The 18,701-nt window shown below is 27.9% G+C and overlaps 4 protein-coding genes across 21 annotated transcripts; 2 read left to right on the plus strand and 2 right to left on the minus strand.

Annotated features, from left to right (window-relative positions):
• Nucleotides 1-1,122: 1,122 nt before the first annotated feature.
• Nucleotides 1,123-6,523, minus strand: LOC122523831 (cyclic AMP-responsive element-binding protein 1-like). Of its 13 annotated transcripts, none has more exons than XM_043645726.1 (8): nucleotides 6,360-6,523; nucleotides 5,377-5,488; nucleotides 4,734-4,883; nucleotides 4,494-4,620; nucleotides 2,771-2,860; nucleotides 2,162-2,305; nucleotides 1,855-1,942; nucleotides 1,123-1,771 (listed from the first exon to the last, which is right to left on the minus strand). In XM_043645726.1, the coding sequence occupies exons 2-8, from the start codon at nucleotides 5,467-5,469 to the stop codon at nucleotides 1,627-1,629; spliced, it is 837 nt and encodes a 278-aa protein (XP_043501661.1). In that variant the 5' UTR covers nucleotides 5,470-5,488; nucleotides 6,360-6,523; the 3' UTR covers nucleotides 1,123-1,626. The 13 variants fall into 13 exon arrangements, with proteins under 13 accessions (XP_043501661.1, XP_043501665.1, XP_043501656.1 ...); XM_043645730.1 differs by having other exon boundaries at nucleotides 1,855-1,924; nucleotides 6,360-6,522; XM_043645721.1 differs by having other exon boundaries at nucleotides 5,278-5,488; nucleotides 6,360-6,520.
• On the plus strand, nucleotides 6,313-13,273 carry LOC122523826. 6 transcript variants are annotated; one of them, XM_043645705.1, is made up of 12 exons: nucleotides 6,313-6,415; nucleotides 7,818-7,951; nucleotides 8,139-8,280; nucleotides 8,361-8,414; nucleotides 8,657-9,233; nucleotides 9,295-9,466; nucleotides 9,554-9,747; nucleotides 9,838-9,942; nucleotides 10,048-11,823; nucleotides 12,353-12,594; nucleotides 12,669-12,918; nucleotides 13,028-13,273. In XM_043645705.1, the coding sequence occupies exons 5-12, from the start codon at nucleotides 8,694-8,696 to the stop codon at nucleotides 13,079-13,081; spliced, it is 3,333 nt and encodes a 1,110-aa protein (XP_043501640.1). In that variant the 5' UTR covers nucleotides 6,313-6,415; nucleotides 7,818-7,951; nucleotides 8,139-8,280; nucleotides 8,361-8,414; nucleotides 8,657-8,693; the 3' UTR covers nucleotides 13,082-13,273. The 6 variants fall into 6 exon arrangements, with proteins under 6 accessions (XP_043501640.1, XP_043501642.1, XP_043501639.1 ...); XM_043645707.1 differs by lacking the exon at nucleotides 6,313-6,415 and adding an exon at nucleotides 7,009-7,630; XM_043645704.1 differs by lacking the exon at nucleotides 6,313-6,415 and adding an exon at nucleotides 7,639-7,732.
• LOC122523830 (lysosomal aspartic protease) lies at nucleotides 13,192-15,456 on the minus strand. The gene is made up of 8 exons (XM_043645720.1): nucleotides 15,270-15,456; nucleotides 14,930-15,174; nucleotides 14,539-14,657; nucleotides 14,240-14,439; nucleotides 14,035-14,157; nucleotides 13,801-13,948; nucleotides 13,592-13,684; nucleotides 13,192-13,510 (listed from the first exon to the last, which is right to left on the minus strand). The coding sequence occupies exons 1-8, from the start codon at nucleotides 15,329-15,331 to the stop codon at nucleotides 13,349-13,351; spliced, it is 1,152 nt and encodes a 383-aa protein (XP_043501655.1). The 5' UTR covers nucleotides 15,332-15,456; the 3' UTR covers nucleotides 13,192-13,348.
• Nucleotides 15,457-15,704: 248 nt separating this feature from the next.
• On the plus strand, nucleotides 15,705-18,693 carry LOC122523827 (mitochondrial-processing peptidase subunit alpha). Its single transcript, XM_043645710.1, has 11 exons — nucleotides 15,705-15,892; nucleotides 16,135-16,367; nucleotides 16,458-16,537; nucleotides 16,610-16,795; nucleotides 16,870-16,962; nucleotides 17,086-17,258; nucleotides 17,330-17,441; nucleotides 17,528-17,736; nucleotides 17,814-17,979; nucleotides 18,101-18,233; nucleotides 18,295-18,693. Exons 1-11 carry the CDS (start codon nucleotides 15,843-15,845, stop codon nucleotides 18,471-18,473), a joined length of 1,614 nt encoding a protein of 537 aa, XP_043501645.1. The 5' UTR covers nucleotides 15,705-15,842; the 3' UTR covers nucleotides 18,474-18,693.
• Nucleotides 18,694-18,701: the final 8 nt, after the last annotated feature.

Consider the following 18,701-nt stretch of genomic DNA (forward strand, 5'->3'; position numbering starts at 1 on the left):
AAAATTGAAACAGAATTTGATTGTTTAATATATAACGAAGCAAACCAGATCTGTGGCATTCACAGCAAATAACAATTCAGAAAAGTTGAAAATTACTGTAATCGTTTTTTAATCATCTCTTTTGCATAGCACAAATCAGATTATTTAAATAATTATAAGTAACGATTAATTATTATCGAATACAGAATTGTGTACTGGACAGAGAGATCGCGAAACATGAAGATAAAGTGGTTTTTATCGTTATTTACTAACGAAATAGATATATTTATTACATTTTGATATTTAAATATTTAGTTCATGCTAGTATTCCTTAATTTAAAAATGCGAAAATATACATCAGAATGAAAAGTTCCAACATTAACAGAATCTTCTATAACATGTCAAGTGCATAAAAGTATTTTGTAATGTATAATTTAAAAATATTATCTCTATCCTGTGTTCTTATAACGTAATAATTATATATATATATATGTATATATATATATATATATATTTATATTTATACTGTTGTGTACACAGAAATTGTAAAGGCACTCTAGATTATATTACATTTATATTTTACATATATATCAATCAGTAGTATTTTTCCGCTTGTAGTTTCAGAGGAGGAGAAAAAAAAGAAGACAGAATAAACTTTATGGTAGATTCTGACTCTTTCAAATACACATAGTTTTTTCGCATTATAGATATTCATTCATCTCTCTTATTTTCTTTTTGCTTTTAAAAAAAAGAAGAAGAAAAGAAAAAAAAACAAAATTATAATATTGTAATCCATAAAATGGATCAATTGTAATATTTTAAAAATAAAAGCAATATAATTGTGAAAAATAATATTGTCAATTTTGTAAATAAAAGTGATGAGCTTCTATATTGGATTATATATATATATATATATTATACGATAAACAATAAGAAAATTTAAAAGACTATAAAAAATACTCCTTATTCGAATAAGATATATGTAAATTAATTGCTTTTTAATGAAATAATCATTGCAAATGAGGATTTAAAATAATATAGTAGCTCTATTTGATATACATTAATATATATTTATAGGATTTGCATCCAAAAGATATTTAGCAAAAAAAAAAGAGTTGCGTAAGTGACTAAATTCATCATAAATTGTCTATTTATAAAATCATCATATTATTCTCTGCAATATCTTGCGATCATCTATTTTATAATGTACAAATATGGAAGATCGCAGTGATGCTACAGTAATACATCATTTATGTCAAAATACCATGATCATACTGTCTCTGTAAGGATTGTACATTTTGAACATTAACACTTTTTTTAATCTCCTCCATGCATGAACATTGGTGTGAATTTAATAATCATCTTTATCCAAAATATATATGATGATCTCCCAAATATTTGCCTATACATTCCCTACTTCCACATTTCATATACCTTTGGCTTCTCGCTTTAGTAATAGCAAGTCTCACAAGCCTTTGTATTCACACTTAAATATAGTATGTTACAGAACGCTTATCTATAAGAATGCATTTACATCACCACCGTTTACCTAACAATGTCTTAGGATAATGTACACAAACAAAACATGTACAGATTCCATAATCAATTAATAATTTTGATATAGTGTTTCAATATTGAACACCAACCTCAGTCAGTTTTTTGTTGATAAAGTTCCTTCAAAGACTTCAGTTCGTCGATTAGAGTCTGATTTCTGCTTTCTAAAACTGCTACACGATTTTCTAAGCACTTAATATATTCCTTTTTCTTTCTTCTACATTCTCTTGCTGCTTGCCTGCAAAAAATGTCTTCATTAATTACAGATTGTATAATGAAAATATTTCTGTATAAATATTATTAAATAAACATTTATCTTACCTGTTCTTCAGCAACCTCAATTCCCTTTTTCTAGCTGCATCTTCAACAACTACACCATGTCCTGAATAAGCTGTAACGGTGTCGAAGGCTGTACATTTATAGATACGAAAATCCTTACTAACTACTTTATTTTAAAAAAGCATAGAATAGAGAGAGAAAAAAATAATAATTTTTTACAGAATAATAATGCAAGAAGCGTAAGAAGAAAATCTATCGAATTTTAAATATAATACGCGTGAAATTGTAACTTCGCTACTGATAATGCAAAGAAGAATACAAGATAAAAATAAACATGACTAAAGCACACCTGGGACAAAATATTGTGCATCTTGGGTCTGTGTATATTCTACTATAGTTCCACCCGCCGTTGCTGCATTACTCATAGTTAACGTATGAAGCCCTGGTACGCCTTCTCCTTGTGTTGCAATTTGAATCGCGCCAGCAGGTATTACTGTAAAATATATCAATCTATGCTTATTCTTGTATTATTACAAATGTATAAATATATTTGTATTCAAATATGTATTCACATATTCATTATGCTATAAAGATTATAATGTCATGTATACTTTCAGAGGATATTGTGATGTAAACTATCGATATTAAATAATAGCAAATTATATCAATTATTTGTTCGTATATCACGTTGATACTACTTAATTTAAATAAAAATTTCTATACACAAGGATGCCACACCAAACGAATATTTGGATACAATGTCATGTTAGGCAATGCACACAGGGGTATGAGATAGTATTTTAAATTGGCATACTTAATGTAATTATATGCTATATCAGTCAAAGACCATCCCAATTTGATAATAGAAAGTATGTTTGACGGTGGATAAAATACATATAGAGATCATAGTGGTACACAGAACAGCCAGCAGAAATATGCAGAAGATAAAATAACCAACCTGTCTGATAATGAAGAGAGTGGGAAGACACTTCACTGTCCACATTAGAATCACACTCTGAAGAAGATTCTATGGGGGGTAAACGACCGTCTGCAACACCGAATGAAGAACCCTCCCATTACAGTGAAATGTATTTTTTTTCATACACTTCTATATTTTCTTATACGAGCAAGAAGAATATTAACATTTTGAAATTGAATTTTTTTATGAATGATAGTAACTTATTATTATAATTAAAAATATTCTCAATAATTATTATAACGTCGTATGTGGTGGCAAAATTTTTTTATATAGATAAATTGATATATACTGTAATAAAATGTAAATCATATAATATAAATAATAGTATGAAAAATAAAGTGTTCAGATTATAACAATTAATAACTATTTCCTTTCTGGTTACTGATCTATCTATTTATTAATTTATTGTGCCGTCAGCTCATACAAAAAGGAAATAGAAGATAAAGTGAAAAATAAAAATATATACTATCTACATCTTATTCTTTTAGAAATAAAATTAGCGATTAAAAGACAGAATATTTATTATTTTGTAAGCTCATAGATTCGTTAAATAAATAAAAATAGTTATAAGCGTATAACATTTAAATGCAAGATAAACAATAAATTTATATATTTAAATGTAACCCTACGTGAACCATTAAAACAGGTCAAATTATATGACAGATTAAAAATGACCAACCACATAGCATAAGTATAGAGACTCTGAAGATTAGAATTCTATCAAATATAAATCTTTATTTTTTCGAAACTTCAACTATAGTAATAGTAATAATAGATTCAAAGAAACATGTATAAATATATCTTATTTTAATGGTGGCAAGTAATAATTATTCTTCTTAAACATTCATTTTTATTTGTAAAAAAGAACAGACAATTATGTAATTTATTAATGTTGAATTCAATTATTATTATTATTAAATTAATAAGAGAAATTATTCTAATAAATGTCTTCATCAATGCGTCATCTTCTAACTTGTACACCATAACTAAAGACAAGTAAACTGATTATCAAATGCTATACCTCTTCATCATTTGAATACATCTTTACTATTCATAATAAAATAAGCACACACACTCATAGGTCAATGAAAGTTCTTATGCACTTCCAAAAAGGAAATAAATTCCATATATGGGAGAAAATAAATTGGGATTATCTGGAAACCTAACTGACATAACGTATACATTGTAATTTTGGTATGGCATCCTTTCACAGATATCATAGCAGATAAACGAAGAAACATAAGTAAACGTAAGCATCGTATATCTAAACCTATTCAATTCATTTGCATATACATGACATTTATCAATTTTCTGCACTTTATCGTTTCATTATATTATAATATAATTATCTTTCACTATTAACAATGAAATTTGTATGAACTGACATGCACTTTGATGATCTCCATGAACAATTTGAACTTCAATCATACTAAAAAAATACTCCATTGCAATATTTGAATGAATTTCATTTTTCAAAGTAGTATTTCTACAATTATAAAAGAAATTACTTCTTTTCATTATTGAAATATAGTTAAACAATTTCTTGTTATGCTTCTATTAAATAATCGAATAAAATTTTTTCAATTAAATAATTATAAAAAAAAAAAATTATAGCCAGTAAGCAACTCTAAATCAATGTCACATAGTGTAAAAAGATCTTTGATAAATAAAAACGGACAATTATAAAAAAGGATAATCTCACCAGTAATTTCTCCACCACCTAGATCGTTAAGAATTTTTCTGTAAGATGGACGTCTGGTAAGAATATTACTTCTTGTTTTAGGAGATTCTTCATCAGTAAAACTATCATCACTCGCAGTTTCGACAACCTTAAACATAAAGATTTTAAGTATTTCAAATAGAAATATTATTAGAATACATATTAATCTGTCAAATATATAAAGGATATATATTTCATGTGTAAAACAACAATATGAAGTACCTGTAGCGTTTGTAAACTGCCCTGAGCAGTTTGTATGACTGAATTTGGTTTGCTAACAAGAATAACATTTCCTTTGGAAAGAGCAACAGGTTGAATGTTTGTTGCCGTCTGGATTACGGATTGCTGGTTGGGTTGTATAACTGATTGAACCTGTAAAATATATTATTATGACATAATAAATAATAACATTATATATTTAATGAGAGATATAAGGGGAACTATTTACATGCTCCAATATCGTTAAACTTTTTCATAATATTTTCAGATGAAAATAGAAATTTTAGTTACAACTTTTTTTAAAAAAATTAGATACAAGTGTATAAAGAAAAATCATTGTAAATGTATATTTTGCAACTCATAAATAAATTTTGTAATAAAAACCAGCATTATGCAATATCAAAGAAAAAATCTCTACGTGAAAAGTTTCGCAGAAATTTAACTGTTTATAAGAAATAAAGAAATAACGCATGCATGCATTCGAAGAAAAAAAAAGAAAGGAATTAAATGTATTGGACATAGATACACAGGAGTTTCTCCTGTATACCTGTGTTGCTCCCGATGAAGGTAGTGTCAGTTGCACAATGCTGGTAGAAGCTACCAGATGATGAGTTTGCTGTTGAGGCGTTCTATTGAGAGACTGTACCGATGTTGCAATTGCTGGAGCAGCATCACCACTTTGAGAACCCTGTGATAATGGGTCAACGGCCGATCCATTTTCCTCGACCATACTTTCCATAGCCTGGGTACTACGAGCCCTGTAATTATGATTAGTATCGAATGAAATAGATTATCTTTTACTATTCGTTACATTACGTATACTAATGAGATAGACTAAACGCAATCAAAGTTAATCAAAATTAATCAAATTTCACTGCATATAATTCATAGAATAAATATATAACTAGTTCAGTACATAATAATATAATCAAGCGATGTGACAAAAAAGAACAAAAAATATTTGAAATTTGTAAGTTAGCAAAATATCAGCACATCAAAAATAATAATTAACTACATTCTTTATATTATGTAATAATACCATAAGTAATAATAATAAAATATCGATTATTTAATCGAATAGTTCAAATTCCGACATCGATAAATACGATCTGAAATATAATCGAAAAAAGAAAAACGGAAGAAACTGTCAGATTAATTTAAACCGTAGAACTAACGTGGAGAGACAAGGGAAATTTTAAAAGTTCCCGCCAATAAGAACGAACTGACTATGCTACTGCGTCATTTACATAAGCAGATCTAAAAATAATATCAGAACAATAAACACTTAAGGTGCTTTGGCGGCAGATGTATGAAAGTTGTAGAACCGCCATTCATTAATGTGCACATCGTTTTAATCAAGATCAGTCGAGTCCTTGAAGAGGAGAAAATTAAATATGTCGAAACAACAGGGGTAACCCTAGATCATTGTTCAACGAAGATATTCGTCTCGTCCTTTCTTAAGACGCCATATTTCGCAGCATATTCCATAGTAGCAGACATAAAATTTCAACATGCGTTGAGAGTCTCACGAATAAAAACGTTTAACGGCTACTATCGAGAGTATTTCGGGTGTACCGTTAGCGCAGTGGTCCATGTCCGCTTGTTATTATTCTCCAGCTGGGTACTTACCAGTTACGTATTTCTCGTCACCAACTTTGCTGCAATCGGAGTGGGCAAGCAAGCAGGTACGTAGCAGCCACGTCAAAACTCCAGTGGCTTCGTCACTGGTGGAACCCGAGCTGCGCGTCACCATCAAAATGGCGACCATCCACGTCTCTCGCCGTCGATCTCCCCACCGCCCCCACCATCAGTAGCACTGCCTAGCCGCCGCCGCTACCCCCGCCGCTACCTCCACCACTACCTCCGCCGCTACCGCTGCTACCCCCGCCAATGCTACTATCGCCGTCTCTTTATAAAAGCACCGAGAGGCGCGGCAGACAATTTTACACTTTTTTACCAATCTTCTACTCACTTGCTACTTATTTTTTGCTTCTTTCAGCTTGTGCCTTATTTTACTTTGCGCCTACGACACTCTTTATTTTTTTCTTCAGCACTTTACATTCCTTTATTACTTTCTTCTTAAATTTTTATTGTTTCTTATTTTTTACAACCCCGTACATTTCTTACGTTACAAAATTGTTTAGAATTAACGTTTTTTTGATTAACGCAAATGATACAATTATTAAAACCGTTTAATAGATTTTCTCATTGACTGAACAACCTTTACAATTATCAAGTATTATCGCATATTCGAAACACTTTCAAGTTCTTTTAATCAAATGCAATTTGAATGCGTTAAATAATATTAAAGAAAATTGAATAACATTAATATATTAAATATAAACATAATGTATTTGCAGTGATATATTTTGCTGTAATGTAGAAAAGCAAATCACCGCTGACGTGTCGGTGACGTCATGCTATGACGTCACTGCTAGATTTAGTGCTTAGTATTTTAAGATATTTTTTTTTCTATCTGCAGATTTAAATATTCTCAATAAACTAGTATTTAAAAAATATAAAAATATGATAAATAATTAAAACAAATGTTGTTTATGGATAAAATTATTTACGATAAAAATAGCTTTATAAGTTGTGCGTGATCGTAGATAATAATATTCCAATATCGTCGGATCAATGCTTTAAATGTCGAATGTCACATATACTTCATATTTTTCCCTCGATAAAATGTTAATCTTTTTTCTGTATAAAATAATTATCAGTTCGTTAATATAAGCATACTACAATTTGATATGTGAATATTGCAACGCATTGTTCTCAAGGTTACTGATACATTATCAAACGATACAGTAACATCTGCAACTAATATGTGAATATAATGTGAATATAACTTGTGAGCTTCTATATACTTCTGTGTTCTTTAGAATTATCGACACGTGGTAATGTAGAAATCTTTTATCAAAGTTTCATTATCTCACCACTTGGAACAAACAAAGGGCTGTAGATATTCGTTCATAACTTTATATTTTCGTTAATTCTAAGTACATATATTTTATTTTGAAAAGTACATGGTTTTTATTCAAATTATTTGGTTATTATATTTAGTGTAAATTCGATTCGTTGCAGGAAATGTATAAAGATCCAAGATCTATAGAATATAGAAAACCTCGGAAGTTTTATGGAACTCCAGTCAATAAATACATTTACGGTGCAATTTTTATTTCTTCTGGTTTCATTTTCACAATTTCCTATATTTTGAGGTGAGAGTATTATGTATATTATATATTACATTTAATTTTAATGACAGTTGAAACATATAGCTTATACTTCATAATATTTATATTTACATATATATACATGCAAATAAAGATTTAACATATCACTATTGAATTTAAAATTGTTATTCAGTTATGCGTGCATTGTAATAAATTAAATATTATTTTTTAGTCCCTTTCTAGATTTAGAAAGATTTGTAGGTAAATTCAGATTTTTACCGAGTAAAAGCATTATTGGACCTGATCCAATAGAAAGCAACTTGGAGCACCAACTAAGAGAAAGAATTAAAATAAGGGAAGAAATTGCTAAACATGTAAATATTTTCACATTCAATTAAATAAAATCTACTTATATTATACTGTGCATGAAATTAATTAAACATATTTAATGCAGCAGCAGGAACATAAAGAAGTACCTACTTGAAGACAGTTTAATAGAGTCGTAATAGTATGTATTATGTATTATTTAATGAATGATGTTATTAAATGTATTTATGAGTAAATACATATAAATAATTATTAAATTTGTTATATTTTACGAATTATGATCATTGTATTTTAAATATTATAAAATATTTTTATTTACACTATTTTTCATACTACTGAAATAAAAAAATGTAAATATATTCGAATTAAATAAATATTTTTTAAAAATAATAATAAATAAAAATAATAAATTTTCATTTATAGATATATTATAATTAAATCCCTCGGAAACAAATACAATATGGATATAGAAAAATATGATAAAAATATGCCTAAAAGTGATAGCGAAGTCGGTCAATCTTCATCTTTGGATACAAATACAAGTCTAGCGGATTTTAAATCTCCTAAAAAAAAACTAGTTACAACGTTAAAACAGTTTAATTTTAAATTAGAAACAAATAAAAAAAAAGAAACAAAGCTAAAGACCAAGTCGAATAAGGCTTTAAATAAGAAAGCGAGTATCAGCAATCAATTAACAAAAAATATTTTCCATGTTCCTAAGCAAACAGAATCAAGTACGTCTATGGAAAACAATGAATCTACAAAACTTTCAAATGATGCAAAGATTGCATACGTGTGTCCATTGTGTTTTAAAACTTTTAAGGATACAAATAGCAAGACTCTTCATATGAAAACTTGTGCAACTAAAAATAATGTTTCTATGAAACAATTATTACAAGCTATGGAGTTACAAGAACGTCAATCTGCTGAAAGAGTCTCTCTCGGATTACTTGCTGCACCCGTATTACAAAATAAAAAACAGACTACTATAAATAAAATGGTACGTTGTGAATAAAACATTGATAATATTCGCAAATATTGTAAAAATTATATTTTTACAGTTTTCAACAAAAGATCCTCAACTGGAGCTTGCTCTTGCACTTTCTAAATCCCTTTATGAAGTTGAAGAAGCTGGAAGTTACGATGAAATAGAGATTTTATATTCGCCAAAAGATTCTATTATGGAGCTTAAGAACAAAGATCCAATAGAAACTAGTCGAATCCAAAAGAAAAGTATGAATAAATTTAAAATAAAAATTTTCTAGAAGATAAATTTATTCATATATATATATATATATATATCTTTTTTCTGTTAAATAGAAAAATCAAGCTTTGTAACAGTATTACAAACTCGTTCAAAAGAAGAAAGGGATCGTTTAATAACTGAAAGAATAGCTGAAATTTTAATAGATAGTCAGACAATTAACCAGAGCCAACAACAACTAGAAACTAAACGTGAAAATTCAAAAAAGAACAATTTGAGAAGTCGTACTCTTAAAAAATACTTGGATTTTGTAAGTATAATTTTCGGGTCGTTGTATAGTAAACATTTTTAAGGAAATTTTTATATTTTCTCTCATTGTGTACTGTAATATTATATACAGGATAGTAAATTATGGAATTCAGCAATGTTACAGCAAAATCAAGAAGATTTCTACGTTATGGAATTATCACCATATGTAATACCAAGTACAAAACAAATATTTATGGTATTTATATGCATATATGTTCTATAATTTGCATGCATATGAATAAAATTTGCATCATGACAATTATTTTTAGTATAATAGTATAATATTAGAATACTATTACAGGAAATTGAAAGTGATTCGAATATTACAAATGAGCCAGAAACAAAAGATTTATTGCCAACAAAATCCGATTTATATTTAAATAAAAAGGAAAGCACGAATATATCACCAAAAGCGGATGCAAAATTATCTTTAAAAACAGAAAAAGGAAATATTAGCATGCAATCGTCTATTAATACTTTAATACTCGATTGGGGAAATGCACTAAACAATAGTTCGTCAAGTGATACAATAATATTTGTTAATGATGGCAAACACATTTGGGTACATAAATTGGTGTTTTATATACGGTGTTCTAATATTTTACTCGATATAATACCAAACAATAATACAACTTATTCGGTTAAAGAAATGATCAACTGGGCCGACATAGAATATCACATTGCTTTGGCATTTTTGGAATTTATTTATTGTGGAATTATTAAAAAGCATGCAATTACTTTGACCGACAAGATTGCCATGTCATCGCTGGGACGTTTAGCAAGAAGATATAAAGTCAAAGAATTATTCACTTATTTGCGTCACGAATATGCTATTTTGCAAGATAAAACTTCAGAAAATTATGAATTTGAACTAGACGATCATGATATACAAGAAATTTGTAATAACGATGATGTTAATTGTATCAATCAAAGTATTCCTAATATTTCCCAAATGGAAATCTCGCATGATGAACTGTTAAAAACAATTATGATATCTTCGGAAAAAAATAATAAATCTGATTCGCATTTGGATAGAGAAAACAGTATGTCTCCAGATATATTCAATGATACGAATGATGTTCAAATAAATCATACGAATATGGATAATTTAAATAAAAACCTTGATGTATTGTTAAGTCCAATTCAAAACAATTCAGAAATTAATACAAATCAAATCTTTTCTTCAACAGTAAACAAAAGTAGATCTTCTATCGATGAATGTGTACTTACTGAATCATTAACGCAAACTGCAAGAAATAGTCAATCAAAACAGGGTTCAAATGTAATAACAGATAAAATCAGATCTGAAAGTGATCTAATATTATTTATTGAAGAAGTCCAAAGAGAAAATGCTATATCAGACTTTGATTTGGATTCTGAGATAGACCCTTCAGCCAGTTTCATTGAATTTAATGGAAATCCATTTGTAAAGAAGATATATGATAAATCTAGTGGTCTCGATAAACTCCATAATTCTAAACTTTCTTCAGATCAAGGAGAAAAGAAAGAAGGTTTCTTGAGTAAACTTGAAAATGATATGCAGAATGATGCTAATCAAAATCCACAGTTATACAATATTACAATAGATCTTACATGTACTTCACCTACTGAACATAACCGTACAGATTTATTATCACCAACAAAAAAAATTAGAACTAGTTGTACATATAATGATAAACATTTGTTAGAGAAAATGACTCCAAATTCACAAGTCAATAGTGCTTTTATAAATGCATCATACCGTTCCAGTAGTGAAATGGATACAGATGATCCAGATGTGCATACAAAAAATAAAAGAAAACTTGACGATAATAGTATTGCTACATGTCGATCTGCTTCGAAAAAATATAAAAATGATACGACTAAAATAAAAATTGATGAAATAGAAAATACTAGAGCTATTGTATCAGATTCTGATAAAGTTGAAAATGAAGTAGAAAATTATGATATTTTGAAAAATAACAGTTATCAACATAAAGACAATTTTAAAGAACAAGAAACAGATCATTGGAATAATGATTGTTCAGATATTTTTAATTTAATTTCTCCTGAAATATCTGATATTGAAAATGAGCATGTAAGTCCCTTAAAATCAAGTAATCCAAATTCTGTTGTCGTATCTTCTACCTCAGAGATAAACGTAGATAGTCAAGATATCGATGACTTCAATAAAAATGAGAACATTTCTTTTATACGTTCAAAACTACATGACTCCGATTATGATTTGCGGTATAATTTTTCGAATGAAATACATTTTTCAAACATTAATATAGATGATAGAAGAGAACATACTGTACTAGATAAAAAAGCATTGCACGTTTCTTCAAGAAATAAAATATTAAAAAAGAAATATAAATCTGAAGAAAATTTACAAATGAATTATATGACTGAAGAGAACGATCAAATTGATAAATTCAATATCAAAGAAAATAACCATAAATTGTTTATAAAAAATAAATTTTTTACTATTACTGAAAACGATGATATTGCACCACCAAATTATAATATTATGAATACTCTTGAGCTTGATGTATGTTTGTTAGTTGCTATTTCATTAATTTAGTTTATAATATTTTTTAGTAATTGTATACATCTGTATTTTGTAGAGAGAAATGGAGAAATATGGATTAAAGGTTCAAAGCCGTAATAAAACTATTAAATTATTAACGTATATTTATAATGAGTTACATCCTACCATTGATTTATGTAAAACAATGGACACTAGCGCAAAAAATATGTATAATGAATATGAAGAACCACAAAAGAAAAGAAAAACTGCAGATATTAGTTTATCAGATAAATATAATAACACCGAATATGGATGCAGCGTAACTCCTTTAAAAAGTTGGTATGTGTTTAATAAAATAATAAAATATTACAATAAAATAATATATATATATATATATGATAAAATTATTCAAGGAACTCCAATTATAATGATAAAAGAACGGAAACTTCAGGAGAATATATCAATAACATTGAAAACTCCATTACATTAGATGATTGTGTTAATATAAAAGAAGCATTTTCGAAATTAATTGAATTTAATAAAGATCTGCATAATAAAATTTTGCAATATGAGCCATTGAATATAGAATGGTTGCATCAAATATTAAAAACAGGTGGCTTTAAATGCAAAATTAATGCTATTATCGATTTTTTGGATGAACAGGTATTTTTTCTTTGCTATTCTTATATGATATACTTTCGTAATAATTCAGTTTCCTAAATTTCGATTAGTTCTTATAGTATTTAATAATAACTAACAATTTATTTTTTAGTGTATCACGTTTTATATACCCGAGAGTAAAACGAAAAACAGAAGTAGAAGATAACATAATTCTAATAGATCTTAACAGAAATTAAAGTATATTTGAATGTTTATAATTTTTTATAATTATTACATGTACTCTGTTTAAATGTAGGTACATATATACACATACAATGAATAGCAACATGTTTTTTAATAAAATTATGATCGTTATAAGATACAATTATGGCCAATAAACAAACTATATATATCCGTATGTATTGTATCCAATTTAATGCATATTTTATCGTAATATTACTTTTATATTTGGCCAAAAAAGTTTTAATTGCTTTTACTTAGCAACTGCGAACCCTATACGATCATTTTCCATATCGAATTCAGTATAATAACGTCCAATGAATACATCACCAAGGATCCATAAGGGCCCATTTGGTGGAGGGATATCAATACCCATAAATCCACTCAAACAAATAGTTTTACCGAATTGTGTCACCTATGTAGTAAAGCAGACATCTTGTAAATTTGTTAACAAATTATATCATATTTTAATTTACATAATTACATTTCTACCAACCTTTAAAACATAGTCTTTACCAGACAAAGAGAAGGAACGTCCACCAAGCACAAAATTGATTACAGGTAAATGGTCGATAGAGTTACAGTCAACCTTTAAACAGAAATATAATATATTTATTTATTTCATTTTTTGTAATATAGTTTCTTTAGGAAAAACTTTTATAAAAATGGTAGGAAAATAAAAAAGATTTCTATAATATTATTTACCATTGCCTCTCCTGCTATGATTGGTGTTGCACCAATTTCTTTATTTATTGCTTTAATTTCTTCTGTTGGTCCTGCTATTAATGAAGTACCAGTGTCTGCAATAGCTTCACAACCATCTTTACAAAATACACTGTTGCCAACTTCGACTCTACAATTAAATAAAATTGATACAATAGTTTTTAGATAGTATAATTAAGTAAAACTATATAAATATATTAATAATGTAAACTGTACCTATCCATTCTAAATTGCCAGTACGCTTTGCGATCCACAGGAACATATGTAAAACTACCTTCATAATGATTTGGATCGGAACCTCCCAATATCATTTCTCCACCTACTGGTGCCGAAGGATCTCTGAATAGATTGAAAAATATAAAATGAAACATAGTATACTAAAAACAAAGAAAACGATACACCAGACAATGAAATAAAATACCTGTTTAAGTAGAAACTAAAAATGGCCTGTGGTATGATGCCTTGTTTAACCATATTATAAAAAGCAGGCGTTACACCATCTACAGCTATTCTAGAATATGCCATTCCTAATATCCCATCAAATTTAGCAGCGACAAAGGCAAGTCCAGGTTCGCTCATAGCTTCGGCAAACATTTGATCTTTGATTTCTGCTCCTGCGATCTAAAAAATTTCATTTATATTAAATTTATTGCGATAAATTAATGCAGACATTGTTCATAACACTCCAGTGAAATTAGTATAATATTAATATTAACTTACTGATACTTTATCAACAGATAGGAATCCAGAAAGACTACCCGAGCCATATCGAATTGCAAACTCAGTACCATTTTGTTTATAAGTGGATGATTTACTGCTATCGTATTTATGATGTAAAACTGTAAAAGAAATATAGTTGAACAATTATTTTATCATTCAATTTTACATTTTACATTAATTATATTGAACATATAATTAATCACATGAGTCAACGCAAATACAAAGAGGAAAATAAAGATAATAAATATTCTTTAACCTTTCGACACTACTTATCATCATTATGCATTTTTTTTTGTTCGTAGCTGATTAATACTGATTTAATTCTATTATTATAATTACTGATTGTATAGAATAACTATGAAAGTATTATAATATATATTTGTATACTTACGGCAAGCAATATTCGTTACATGGCATTTTTTGGATGGAACCCATAAATTTGAGGAACCCGTATCGAAAACAACACTAAAATCTTGCGGCGGCGAACCAATACTAATGACACCATAATATTGAGCATCAAGATAATTAGATAAAGGTTCCGGTGTCATATCACCGTATTTAAGCTGTACTTTGTGCAATTCCGTATCATATTCTTTCAGTTTAGATCTTACGGTTGGTATCTTATACAAAGGGATTCTTGAATAAATGAACAAAATATTTAATTAATTATTGTTTTTTCAGCGCTTATCGTATTTTGTAATTATAAATTATTGTATTAAATATTTACTTACCTTACTAAATCTGCATTGGCAAGCACTAACAGAGCAGAAAGACACAAAAAAATACAATGCATCTTTTTAATATGTAATTAAATTTGACAGATAGAAATCACTTCAACTACGCAATTCGATGTTATTAGTACAATATTCCTTATATACTGTTCACTCTTTGAACGATCGTAACTAACTAGACTATTAGATTTAAATAGCAAGTCATATAGAAAGTAAACTTTTAGTAAAATTTTGTTCGCCATCTGATGGCAGACGTTTGTACTAAAATATATGTTAACCATATGAAATTATTTACTTTTTGTGTTTATTAACAATATTTATTATTTATTTCTAATATATTTGTCCTGAAAACATCGAATACTAGATTTAAAAAAATATATATATTTATATATATGTGATTATCACAATGGAGTTTCCACTCAAAATAATTTGTAACTCCATGTCATAAGACTTACAAAACCATTTGTTATATTCACGTTACTACTGGTTTTTTCTATAAATTTGGTCTATAAATAATAATTCTAATAATAGTAATAAGTAAAAAAAATTGTTAAATTATCAAATAAAGTCAAAATGTTGATTAGGTTACCACCAATTTCATTATCTGCTGTACTCAAAAAACGGTAATTTTAGTGTGATATTACATTAGACAGTTGTTCTAAATTTTTATATCTTAACCCTTACGTTATTTCATTTTTAATTTATAAGTTATAAATCATAATTAATACAACTAATAGTTTGTAATTTATACATTATTTGTAATTAATATTATCATTTCAATAGTCATTTTGTAAAAAAGTAAAAATTAATAGAGTTTATAAAATGTTCATTTATGTTTAAACATTTATGTTGTTTTGTTTTTCAGTCCTGTACAAATAGATAACTTTACTCTTTGGCAAGCCCGTAACTTTACAACCTCTGTAAGAGAATCACCAACCGTTACATCGTTGCCTCCGTTGACAAAACCAGTACCTAATTTACCAAAGCCAATTTATTCTACAGCTAAGGAAGAGAATCAAACAACACAGGTCACAGTCTTATCAAATGGATTACGCGTTGCTTCTGAAAATCGTTTTGGTCAATTTTGTACAATTGGTGGTACGGATAATATATTACAATAAAAAATTAATCAGTATATCATAATAGAAAGATTATAAAATATAATAAAGTAACAAACATATTTTTTAGTTCTCATTGACTCTGGTCCTCGATATGAAGTTGTCTATCCTAGTGGAATCTCTCACTTTCTTGAAAAATTAGCGTTTGGTGTAAGAACTTTAATTATATATATTTAAAATAATTAGATTGAAATAGTGTAATGGTGTTAAATAATTTTTTAGTCAACAAAACATTTTGGAAGCAAAGATGAAATAATGCTAGCATTGGAACGACATGGAGGTATATGTGATTGTCAGGCATCAAGAGATACATTTATTTACGCTGCATCTGCAGAATGTCGTGGCTTGGACATAGTCACTAATATTTTAGGTGAAATTGTACTGAGACCTAAAATTACAGATGATGAGGTATATTTATTAAATATATATATCATATTTATATTGGTTGTATTTGTAGAGATTAAACTGGATTATTTTTACAGATATTAGCAGCAAGGCAAACGGTTCGTTTTGAGATAGAAACATTGTTAACAAGACCAGAACAGGAACCTATATTGATGGATATGATTCATGCTGTAAGTAAAATTTTTAATGTTATCGTGTATTGAATCTTAACTACTTTACATTAATATATATACTATATATACTATACTATACTTTACATTAAAAACAATACTAAGGTTGTATTTTATTCATAGGCTGCCTATAGGGATAATACATTAGGCCTTCCCAAGATTTGTTCAGAAGAGAATATAGAAGTAATAGATAGAAATATTTTATTTAAATATCTGAAACATCACTATGTTCCAAGTAGAATGGTCGTTGCTGGTGTTGGTATCGATCATAAGGATTTGGTTAAAGCAGTCGAAAAGTAATTGAATTTCAATCAAATTTTATCAAACTAAAAAAAGGATTTCAAGTCTTACAATTTATTTGTTATAGGTACTTTGTTGACCGAAAGCCTATTTGGGAAGAACAAAATATTGTTTCGTCAGATAAAAATGAATTGTTGGTTGATAAATCCATTGCACAATACACAGGTGGATTTAAACTGGTAAATTTCTATTAAATTTGTAATATTATTTTCAATTAAATTAAGGATTTAATAACATTGTTTTATATATATAAATATATAAATAGGAAGAATGTACTGTACCAGTATATGCAGGGCCAAGCGGTTTACCAGAACTATCACATGTAATAATAGGCTTAGAAGGTTGTTCACATCAAGATCCAGATTTTGTGGCAATGTGCGTTTTAAATATGATGATGGGAGGTGGTGGAAGTTTTAGTGCTGGTGGTCCTGGAAAGGGCATGTATACACGTTTGTATACTAATGTTCTTAACAGGTAATAGAAAATAAATTTGAATCATATATATTTATAAGAAAAGAAATATAATTAAAATCGATACAACCATGTTTTAGGTATCATTGGTTGTACAGTGCAACGGCATATAATCACGCTTATATCGATACTGGTCTTTTCTGTATTCATGCATCTTCCACACCTACGTATATAAGAGAGTTAGTAGAAGTTATCGTACACGAAATGGTTTCAATGTCTAACAATATTTCAAAAAGCGAACTTGAAGTAAGTTACCGACATAATTTTAATATAATATATATATATAATTTATATGATTTTAATATAAGTAAATTAGAAGAAACAAAATTTGTTTTCTCTATACTTTTAATATCGTTTGCTTTTATAGAGAGCGAAGAAGCAATTACAATCTATGTTGCTTATGAATCTAGAACAAAGACCTGTTGTATTTGAAGATATCGGAAGACAGGTCTTAGCAACTGGTTCAAGAAAAAGACCAGAATATTTTATAAAAGCAATTGGTAATTATTGGATTATTTGATTACAAATTTATTATAGATTTTATATTTGTTATTTTTACAGAAGCGATATCGGACACAGATATATACAGAGTAGCACGTCGATTACTTAAATCACCTCCTAGCGTAGCTGCTCGTGGACAAGTTAAATCAATTCAATCAATTGCAGATATACAAGCTGGTTTATTAGATGTTCAAGGTCGATTACCTGGTTCTCAAACCAGATTGGCGTTTTTTCGTTAAAAGTCTAAAAAAATTTTACAATCTTTTTCCTCTTACTTTTAAATAGTCAAATAATTTATTAAAATTCTTTTTCCACATTCGTTAGGTAGACGTCTGTAAAAAGTTTTCTTTAAAAATTCTTGTAATTTAATTTATATTACAATTATATCAATTAAGGACAAAGCTAAAGTACTACGATACTTTTACTGTGATTTTGTATAAAATAAAATGAAGTATATATTACATTAT

Source organism: Polistes fuscatus, unplaced genomic scaffold (genome assembly GCF_010416935.1).
Source record: "Polistes fuscatus isolate 324 unplaced genomic scaffold, CU_Pfus_HIC Scaffold7, whole genome shotgun sequence".
Taxonomy (NCBI): domain Eukaryota; kingdom Metazoa; phylum Arthropoda; class Insecta; order Hymenoptera; family Vespidae; genus Polistes; species Polistes fuscatus.